This window comes from Macrosteles quadrilineatus, unplaced genomic scaffold (assembly GCF_028750875.1).
Source record: "Macrosteles quadrilineatus isolate MER2022 unplaced genomic scaffold, UCM_ALF_1.0 Scaffold_1__1_contigs__length_201487025, whole genome shotgun sequence".
In the NCBI taxonomy this organism is placed as follows: Eukaryota; Metazoa; Arthropoda; class Insecta; order Hemiptera; family Cicadellidae; genus Macrosteles; species Macrosteles quadrilineatus.
In genome coordinates, this window is record NW_026542594.1 from 198204087 (window position 1) to 198215529 (window position 11443).

The window sequence follows — 11443 nt, forward strand, 5'->3', positions numbered from 1 at the left end:
AATGCATTAATCGGAACGATTCCGTCCGCTGCGACGTTCCAGTCTGGTTACCTGTTCCTTTCCGGTCGCCGATTCCAGAATTTCAGCTCCTGAAAGGCAACAGTGACATAGTACTGTTCCTTCTTGTCCTTTTTATCGATTTGACGCAACCGGTCGATCGTCTATGTTCACTGGAGCGCGGAATCGTAAGTGTCAACCGTTTAGCTACTTGAAGACCGTAGCTTGTTAACCAATTGTTCACAACAGTTCAGTTTTAATAAAGTGTAAATCAATACCACCACGATTGTAGAAGAGATAAATTAATTGTGACACGCCTTAAAAATGTGCAATAATCAGCTGATAGTCAGCTGGTGAATTGCATGAAGTGGTACTTGAGAAACCTCTTGTCTAGCCTAGCCCATTCATCAGGTGACAACGTGATTTTTGCCCTCTGTATGATTTTATAAAAAATACGGGATAATTAGTAGGGATACACTGATGATGGAATGAGATTACGAAGTAATTTAAGACACTAACCACAAAATGCCTCTTTTTCTCTGAACGTATATATAAATTAATGTATCAATATAAATAAAATAACCGGAGAAATCAAGAAGAGACATTCTTAAAAAAAATATCGCGAGTTGATGAAAATAATAACAAATAGGGAGTTATTTGAGAGAAATCGTGATCGTAAGTGGTAATATAATAATCGAGAATTCCAATTGCTTAGCACCATTCTCAGTTATTTTCTGAGTATTAACACATAATACTCTTTATTTCGTGAAATTAATATAGGTTTAAACTTTTTGCGTTAAAACATTTTACAAATTATATGGTGATTTTTTTACTGTGACCTTATAACCTCGCAATTCATACTTTTAGACAATGAACCTAACTACAACAAGTAGCAACACAATATTGTCAAAATGTTGAAACAATGTTGAATAACATTGCTAACAATGTTGATCAACATCGAGACAATATTGTTAAGCTACTTGGGAAACACACAATCTTCATCAATTTTTCGCAACGTATCATCGAATATGGGATTTTCGTGTGGAAACACAAATGTTTCTGAGAGATAACATGTCCCTAAGTGCCAGTCCATCTGTGTATGTGAAAATGGTGACTACCAACAATATTGACACATATTGTTGCGCTACTTAACACAATTTTCATCAATTTTTCGCAAAACTTCGTCTATTTGGGATACTCGTGTGGAAACACCAATGTGTGACAGATAACACGTCCCCAAGTACTAGTCTGTGACATTGGTGGTTTAGGGGGGGGGAGGAGGGGGAGGGGGCGTTATCGGCTGATAAGCCAGATATAGGCCGTGATGCAAGCGCAACCCAGTTCCGTTCGTCTCTTCACTTCGACCGCGGGTATTTTCCACACGCTGACCTCAGGTGCCGTCAAAGTCGTGATTTGTTCCACTTTGTTTTTCTATTCCCACTTGTGTTGTGCGCTCTTTGGTGGCTTTTAACATGGAGTGTTTGTGCGCGAGAGTGGATTTGAGGATTTATTTGTGATTGTGAGTGGTGATTTTGAATTTAATTGATAGTTAAGTAAAGTAAATCGAATTAAAACACATTTGGTTTTTAACTGGAGTATAGTTTGATATTTCTAAAAAGTATATGCCATAACATATGTTAGGAAACATACAAGTATTTTTAGGATTCAAGGAAATACCTCTCGGTTTTCTTGTCGGATAAAATTTTGTTCTAGCGTGATACCATTCTCTAACCATAAAACGTAGTCAATTTAAATGAAAATCAATATCATCGTATTAGATGTGTATAAGGATTCCTTTCAACCACGTCTGTCTTAGTATCGTTTGTGTTTAAACCTAATTTCGTTTTTTAACTGAGTTTCGAATTACGGCACTTGTTCTAAAAAAAAAAATAGTATATAAAATATAAAAAAACTCGTATCGATATGTTATGGAGACTCATTTTGGTCATTAGGCTACAATTTAAGCTGTGAACACTGCATGTTGGTCAGAAAAAAATTCAAACGGGGTACTGACAAATATTGTAAGGTATTTTTCGTCAACATTTTGAGGATACCGTGATGGTTCATTTTGTTTATCGTTGGAAAGCGTCAAAATTAATTCAATTTATTGAACTGAATACTACGACACACACATATTGTGTGTATTAGATACTTTATGGCAATGTTGCTGGACTAACTTGTCCGTGTTCTGTTGCAGGTGTAATTTGGTAGACGCAACCGCTGGACACATTCCGTCGTGAGCAAACGTTCATGCCAACCCCCTCCAGTGACGCATAGACAACAACAATGCACATAGAAGTCCAAGTCGCGCTAAACTTCGTCATCTCCTACCTGTACAACAAGCTGCCGAGGCGGCGAGTCAACATCTTCGGCGAGGAGTTGGAGAAGGCGTTGAAAGACAAGTTCAGCGGCCATTGGTACCCGGAGAAGCCGTTCAAGGGGTCGGCCTTCAGGTGTCTCAAGACCGGGGACCCGGTGGACCCCGTGCTGGAGCGAGCGGCTAGGGAGAGTGGGGTGCCTATCCAGGACATCCTGGAGAACCTCCCTCATGAGCTGGCAGTCTGGGTGGACCCTGGTGAGGTCAGCTACAGGATCGGCGAGAAGGGTGCGGTCAAGGTGCTCTTCAGCGAGGCTACCGACGTCCACGAAGACAACTCTGCCGACAGAGAGGTCAACAAGACTTTCAACCCGGAGGCTCAGTGCTTCAGGCCCATCGAGGCGGTCGGTACAGGACTGGCCAACCTGAGTCTGTCACCTCACAAGCCGGCGTCGCCGTTCCCCGTGAGTGCGGCACCCTCCGCGTCCACGTCCCCGGCGCCCCCCAAGACGCCGCCCAGCCCCGCGCCATCCTTCATGCCCCGGCCCGCCCAGCCGCTCACCTTCACCACCGCCACCTTCGCCCAGACCAAGTTTGGCAGTACCAAACTCAAAACCAACAGCAAGAGGGCTAACAGGTAAAGTAACAGCACCTTACTTCAGTTAGTAACTTAATACGAGCATTTCCAAAGAGTAAGATTGTATGATACGCTAATGAAATCTAACCTAGATCCTTGTTCTTTGATGTCTTTGCCGCCTCAAAAGATCGTACAAAACCTGTGATGAGCGCGGTAATCATACATTTAATCTTCTTTGGTGTACAGTTTCCTTAAAATTTATTTATAGTAACTAGGAATCCATGTCGTTTATCAAATAACCAATGACTTAATGGTCTTTAATATTTGTCGATGATGGTTCTTAATGGCCTAGAATCACTTATACATAATATAGTTTAATTGACGTGTCCATTTGTGATCGAACTGTCGTCTAAATTACGACATGTTGAAGATAAAAATCCAATCATTATGCTACAAGCTACAATCTTTGACTATTGATACAACTCAAAGGTCAAACCACTTAAGTTGATTTCGTCTATATGCACACAGATGAAACTTTTAAAAGACAAAACCTAAAGCATCTATTTTATAATTTGAAATTCATCATCCTATGTCAAATAAATTTCACAAACAACAGTTTCCAAATCGATTTGGGATTGATAGGATGAAGGTTGCACTGTACTGTAACTTTATATGTAACAAACGAACTTTGAGTAGACGACCTCTCGATCTAGAGTCAAGAGTCACTTGTGTAAGATAAAACCAGCTATAAGCTCTTCGTTGTTTGTCACTGACGAATCACAAACTCTTCTTTTCCTCAATGGACTGTCTTGACAACAATATGGTTAGCCCGCACATTTTCGGCAATGCGAGAGTGAGCACGTGAAATGCTCAATATAAACGAGGAAGAAAGGTTTCTGTTCTGAGCAGGGAAGCCTTATTTAGTGCTGCACGTGGCAACACTGTATGATAGGAAGAACTGTTAAAAAATGTAAACGTAATATTTTGTACGAAATTGATTAGATGAATTAGTTTATTTACAGTTTAGGTATATTTCTAGAAAACTAATTATCATTAAGTAATATTTATTGACTTCATTTCTGTCATAGATTTTTTTTATTTCAACAGATCAATTCAAGATTCTGATTTATATTTTGTAGGTATCTTTGTTTATTTATATTTCATCTCATTTGTTAACTCTTCTACAGTTCACATACATCTTCAAGCTGTGCAGTATTTCCATATTATCACCCAAACTATATCATAGGCAGATTGTATCCATTTGAACTCAACATCTTGACTCTCAAATGAATTTCCATATAATTTTTTAGGCACTATTAAGGGAGTATGTTTTATTTATGCTATTATCTAGCAGTGTTCATGATATCTCGTAATCTTTATAGTTTCTAAAGTAAGGTAGGCCTATACATTTGCATATCCTCTCGTTTCAAATTTGTCTGCTGCTATACAAAATATCTATATTACCTGCTAACCCTTGCATAATATTAATTCCACAGCATGCTCCACAAAAACTTATAACTTTTATCTACTCTGTAGTAGAAAATAAATATGACCTTCTTAAAACAGATTACTTCAGTAGCGTGTTTATTTCCATGTTATCTCAGCAAATCCATCCCATCTTGATAGTACTTCCATAATAATGTTTAATGTAAGGTTTCTAGTGTATTTTCAAACTACATCCATTTCTCTACCATGTACAATATTCCATTTATCCAAGCACTACTTATTGCTAATGCTGTTCTTGAAAACCTCATAACCTTCTCCTCTTCAGTGTTCTCCGATTCACCAACCGATCTATCTTGATGCAACGTATTTGTCCAAAACCCCTTCAGATTTCTGTTGTCTACTCCAATTTCCCCACACCAATGTCACCTCCCAGTACTAATCTCTTCTCTCTTTGCAGGATGTCACCCACGGAGTTCTCCAACTACATCAAGCAGCGGGCAATGCAACAGCAACTCCATCACCCGCCCACGTCTCCGGGTGCCCGGAGTCTCTCCCCCGCCCACCACCCAGCGGCCGCCCATCCCGGAGCTGACTACTTCTTCCCCCAGTCGGGCTACCACTACTCGGGCTATCCTCATCTGCCTGATCTCTACCACCCCAAGTTCCCCTCGTCCTACCTGGAGCCCGGATCTCAGTACTACGGGCCAGTGCCGGGCTCCGCCCCCGGACCTCTCTCGCAGCCCCAGCCCTCGGAGAAACAACAACTCCTCGAGTCCATCAACAACTTCGGCTTGGCCTCCTACCCTGCGGCGGCTGGCACCCCCTACCAGCACCTCCTGGTCGCCAACTAACCCCCCAGCAACATACAAGTATTATAAATTGTTATCTTTTTTTAATTAATTCTAAAACGTTAAAAAATACCTTTGTAAATTTTATATATATCCGATTTTTTAGTGATTTTTTATATCTTCGTCGTTTATGACGTATTAGTTGAAGTTAGAGTCGGTTTAGAGCCGTTAGTGTGAACAAGCCTTTCTGAGATCCGGCACCGCCTCCTCCCTACAATATACACTCCCGTCTCCTCGCACGCGAGCCACACTTGAGTCAGTTATTGCAACATGTTTAGTTGACAACTTATACAAAAGTCTTTGTTATAAATTTTATTGGTTATTTGTTAAAAATATACTTGATCCAAATGATGAATTTAGTTTGTTGTTTAAGCTCAATAGATTTTAAATTTAGTCGAGTTAATTTGTTTGATGATTTAAGTTCACATTTCCAAATTTATTAATATAAATTATTCAAGCTGTGAGCAACTTACCCAGCTTCAATCCTCCGCCAAGCCGTCCCACCTGCATGCCAACTCCTCGCTCAATAAGGCTATTCACATTTTCCCAGTATTTCTCTTCGTAGGATAATTTTATATCAATTTTATATTCTCTTTTGTACTTTCTGTAATTATTTACCCACAGATTCTCATCTCTAGATGTTTCACTGCGGAATCACTAAAGTTGTCCATCCTCGGGTCCGTTTTCGGCTCGGCGGACCCGTCTCAGCGTAGTTATAAGCGTATTAGTCCGGCTTATATGTGTCTAGACCCTGTAAACGTAAATGTAAGGGAACTACGCGACTCTTCTTTTTACAGTGGAAACGTAATCAAAATCTATGTGAATTTTTTGTTACAAGTTTTTCAGTATACCGTACAGTGGGTACTAGACTTCTTTTTTATTTTAAAGCGTAGAGAAAATAAAATTATGTTAGTAGATAAGTAAATCGTTAATATTTTTCTAATTTTGTAATAAAATAGTTGTGTTAACTAAATAAATAAGAAGGATATAAAGTACATACTCAAGAAGTGTGCAACTAGTCATGTACGGAAGAGGCAGCTAGCAGCAGAAGCTGGCGGAAAGTCGCCAGTCGGGACGATGGACAATATATGCCGCACCGTATTGTTGTAGTATCTGTTTTGTTTTTTTACTTTTATATCTCTATAAGGGCGGCCAGGTACTAGCGAAGACTGTGGCCAGCGGTCCCGGCTGGTGTACAGGGCTGTGGTTTCAAGGGGTGTTCCCTCGTTCATAATCTTCGATGTGATTGTTACTTGTAGACCTTAACTTCTTACATATATATTTTTTAAAGTGAAACCGCACTACGTTATTCATGCATGGAGTATATATTATAGATTCGTTTAATCGATACAGATGATGTTTGTACTTTAGTATTTTTGTACTGTGACTATCGATAAAGCTGTAAAAAGTAGTTTAGATTTACATAGTTTTTAAAATAGTTTATTATAATCTATGTGGTTGTGTTCCTTTTTCACTGATTTTCACCGACACTGTTAAAGAATCTAGTTTGGTAGTTAGTCGCTATTGTTTATACTTTTACAGCTGGATTTAAATGTTCTGATGAGGGTGTATGTGTTGTGTTCTGTACATGAGAGGGTGTTAGCATCACTGTATGTAGGGGCAACCTACCCCTGCTGCGGTGGTCACCAACCGGTGTCGTAAGTTACCTGGATTTGTTTCAACTTGTTGGCCTACAAGTAATGGAACAATTCTACACAAATATCTATATTTCGTTTGTTATGTTTCATATATTATTTTTATTTAAGAGTTTAGCTTGGAAAATGTTGTTATTATTTTTGTATAAACTTCTTTTTATCACTTTTGTCACAATGATTTATCTTTTGAAATAAAATTTGATAAATAACGGTTTGTTTTTAGTTTTTCCTTTTTTATTTTTTTCACCTACTCTAAGAAACACTTGGTGTTAAGATACGTAAATGATGTATTGCAGACAAATAGATAAATTATCAGGGATACGAACAGTATAGTGGTTAAATATCTAACTAAACTAAGTAGTTAATTTTCACAAATTCGTAACTCAAATAGACTTAACACTTTTAGTTGGGGTCGCCCTTGACAACGCAACTCAAAAACTAGTTTATAAATTAGATAGAAAAGTATATCAATTTTCAGTATATTTTCCAGGAATTGACAGTTACCTTTTTTAGAACTGTATAACAATTTTAAGTGTATTTCAGGTAAAAAAATAGTAAAATATATTAGCCAATTTACAGTTATGTTTCACAATAAAGTTACCAATTTGATGTCTAGGCCTGGGGCTTATCCGTGTTTTTTGTGTCACTATTTTTCTATAAATGTTAGGTAAAGCTCGCATAGGCCTAACTTGCATGTCTCACTGTCATAGATGTCGCCACTCCTGTGTATAAATGTGAATAAACTATATATGTATATACATATACTTTTTCATAATGTTGTAATGAAGTTACAAGTTTTTAAGTTTATATTAAACTGGTTTCGCGCATTCATAATCTTGTGGTGTTCTTCTTTCTTCCTGTTTGGTAATTTGTGGTTAAGACTACTGGTAAATGTTAGAAATTGAGTTCAATTATTGTAGTTTTAAGTATAGCAAACTTTTGTGTGGCAAATTTTAATTATTTTATACTAAACCAATAATATTTTACTAAAAAACACTTTATTAGTTCCCTTGTAGCAGCAAACCTAGGTACTCTTTACCTAATGTTATTTAAATAGATTTAATTGAAAATCATTTCAGACAAATGGAAATTCGCTTAGTCGGCAGGTTTGCTGCGGCGGGGGTATTTTATCATAATGGTTGGTTAGTGGAGTTTAAAATAATAGAAAAAACACTCAACGCCAGTCGCAAATCATACCATCTTAACGTTTTCCAATCTGTATACAAGGAGTCCGGTAAGTAAACATCCAAACTCCGGGTAATGGGCCCTTTGATAGAATAAAGGTGGTAAAATAAGAGTAAGCTAGTCAGGAAGCACCTCATTTTGCCATATTTTACCACTCAAAATCGTGATATTTCAGCTATTTTCTAGTCAACCCTTTCCACATCAGTGTCGTTTGATAGAAAATTTGAACTTTTAAATTAAAATGTTGGCATTTCTACATTAAATTTTAGTAGTTTAAATTATTGAAATTTAAATGGCTTCCATTTTGAGATTTTAAATTTGGCAAAGATTTTTTCTAACATAGGTCCTATTAAACCTAACATAAAAATAGTATGCTTTCTTAAAGGCTTGGAAAATCAAAAAGCAAAATTGTCATGTAACAAATACAAAATTGAGGATACCTGGTAAACAAAGCGATTTTGGTAGAAATTCTTTATTGATTTCCTGTACTCTTTGTTTTATTCCAAGGAATCATTTCCCGGAGCTTGGCTGTTTATTTACGGAACACCCTGTACATTTTGATATTTAATCAACTTAAAAATATCAACCAAATTAAACAATGTCTTAAAAAGTAATAAAGCATCTTAAATTGTTTAACCATTAATAAAGCACGCACGATAAACTTTATAATAAGAATCATAATGTCATCATTTTTTATAAGAAGAAATAAAAAATTATTCAATTTTACAATAGGATGAGAAGGTTTGCTAGATATCCTCAAAGGCAATTTTTGTGTTCAAAATTATGCTTTGAATTCCAGACCAAAGGTTATCTCATAAAATAAAATCAAGTGAAGTAACGCAGGTGCATTGGCTTTTTCATTTGAATGTTAACAAACTGCACAATTAGAATCTGGATAATAAAGTAAAATATTGAAAGTAAAACCTTCAAGTAAAAGATTAAATGGGATTTTTGACCAAAGAAGATTTCATATTGAGGTATGTATTATCAAATAATCTAATATAATAGCACTTTTAAAGAAATCTTGTTATAAAGAATGTCACAGCCTTGTTATGAAGTTCAACACAGTTTAATTATGTCATTTTGTTGACTGGTCATAACTGTTAAATTGTTTGTACAATTGACAAACTGGTAGGCACAAATTTAAATCAAAGAACTATAAAATGTACAGTATTTAGAACAAAATACTTGTGTCAAATAACAATTGTTTGATCACTCACTCCCTAAACTGGGAGATTGAAAATTACTCGGCTTAAGAGTTATTTTGCAAAACAGTTAATTACAGACCACCGAGAAAGGAATTTAGAATATTTCTATAGATCTTTGCTAAACTGAACTTAAAGGGTTCTCCGCTTGAATGGACATTCAAACGCTCTTTATAAGTTAAGGTAAATGTTATTTTTTGCTCCTTTAAGCTTCGAAGGTCGAAATTATACTGTTTAATTAAACTAATTTGGTGCATGCTATCTAAACTTAAAAAACATTTCTGATACATACCAATAGAAAATATGACCTCCTAATTTCAACACAAGGTCTTCAATTCTGAAGGTCACTTGTTCGAATCCAAGTGAGATAGTTTCCAGACCCAGATGTCATTTGTCATTGGGCTATGGATTAATGATGCTATCTAACAAAAAGGTCGACGTTAGTAAACAAAACCAGGGTATGGACCCTTTTACAACGTAATAAAATGCGATTGACATGGAAACACACAAAAAATACGAATTCACTGAAATGTTGCATAAATATAGGAGCACATTTCAAAATATAGCTCTACTTACCTCCAGGATTTCAAGGTTTATACGTACGGCTTTGGAAAGAAATTTAATCTTTATTTTGAAACGAAAAGAATAAACTGTAATATTTGCATTTGCTCAAATTAATACTATCACGGCCTCTATCAAGGCTGCTGTGAGACAAAAGTGGCAACGTCGCAGCGCCGGCCTGCCGAAACAGCTGTTGTACTAATTCATAATGGAGCTTCTGCGCAATGTTTGTGTTTACACGTTTGTTATCATGGTGCGACGTTGTCACACAAGGCCTTGTATTATAGGAGACTATCAAATAAATACTTAAAAACAGCTGATCCAAAATAGTGAAATTACAATTTTGTCCACTATAGAAGCTTTAATTATAGAAGCTATAATATGCTTAAACCAGTTGGGAACTGTTAGTGTATTTCTGTGGTTATAAATTACAAAACCCAAGTAAATCACAATAAAATTAATCACCCAGTTATGAAGCAAGAATGCATTTGTAAGCTACAAATCGATTGAGAACAATCAAGACAAACAAGCATTATTGGGATGAATGGATTGTTTATCGTAGAATGAGGTTTTTGGAAGCCGTTATCTTAAGATCTAAATCTAAATGGCTGTTTCATACTACATTACAAATGTTTAAGCTATCTGAGGGCATCTTATCACCTCTTAACTACCTCATTATCAGGACCTTGGCTTTAGAACGCACACTCTTATGTAACTCTTTGAATTCTTCATGGACCACTAAATTAGTACACAACATGCTCTCGTCACAGCAAATATGCCAAGTTTGTAGATTTAGATATACTAAAGGCCATCCAGTGGTCGAAAACTCGACCAAAAATATGTAATGTACAGACCACGAATACTAGAAAAATACCGGTATGGATCATGAACATAAACAAATGACGTTTTGGGCCCGAATCCTATACTAATAGCATTAACATACGGTTTAGACAGTGCCATTTAAATAATGTTTACTTTCGGGCCAAAACGTCATTTATTTATGTTTATGAACCATACCGGGTCTTTTCTCTTTTCTTTTCGTTAAAAAACCCTCTCTTCTCTGTTGAAGATATTTTTGAAGAGGTCAAAATGCTATAAATCCTGCCGCCAATCTGTAAATATTTAAACAGTAAATTAAAGTTTTAGTTTTTATTTTCTTTGTGACGATGGACTGCATAGTTCGAATTATTAGTTTGGTTAGTTCCGACTCGATCTATCCAGCAACTGCTGGTCAAAGATGAAGAAAAAAAGTATGAAGTATGAAGTTTCTATTTTCACCACACGCTTTAAATAAAACATGTAATTGGAATTGCATTTGTTTTGATTTTCCGTTTATATTTCGTTGATATTTCGTCACCAGCATAGCCCATGTTCTTTTAAAATTCATTTTTTTTGCTTACTTTTGAACCTATTTCATTGATTAAAAGATCGCCATTTCAATGTAAAAAATACGCCCATATGAGTTCCTTTTAATTGACAATATTAGTAAGAAGAAGAATATTCTCTAGGAGTATCAAAATTGCTACATCTGGTCCATATATAGGATGACTTTAGTTTCCCAAGTCAATGATACAAGTAACTTAACAACGCTTTCAAACGTGTCATTAATGTACAAGCAAAGCACATTTGCAGCGTATAATAATTGTTATCAG

At 36.4% G+C, this 11443-nt stretch overlaps 1 protein-coding gene across 4 annotated transcripts in view; it reads left to right on the forward strand.

Moving 5' to 3' along the window:
• LOC128993996 (protein Tob1-like) overlaps nt 1-7674 on the forward strand; it is an 88421-nt gene extending 80747 nt beyond the window's left edge. For 3 of the 4 annotated variants that reach the window (XM_054418177.1, XM_054418202.1, XM_054418193.1), the window contains 2 exons: nt 2195-2951; nt 4795-7674. In XM_054418177.1, the coding sequence (XP_054274152.1) occupies nt 2284-2951; nt 4795-5188 (1062 nt within the window). In that variant the 5' untranslated portion in view covers nt 2195-2283 and the 3' untranslated portion in view covers nt 5189-7674. Of the gene's footprint in view, nt 1-1343; nt 1517-2194; nt 2952-4794 lie in introns of those variants that run through there. The other variant, XM_054418187.1, reaches the window with a different exon arrangement.
• The last annotated feature ends 3769 nt before the right edge of the window (nt 7675-11443 follow it).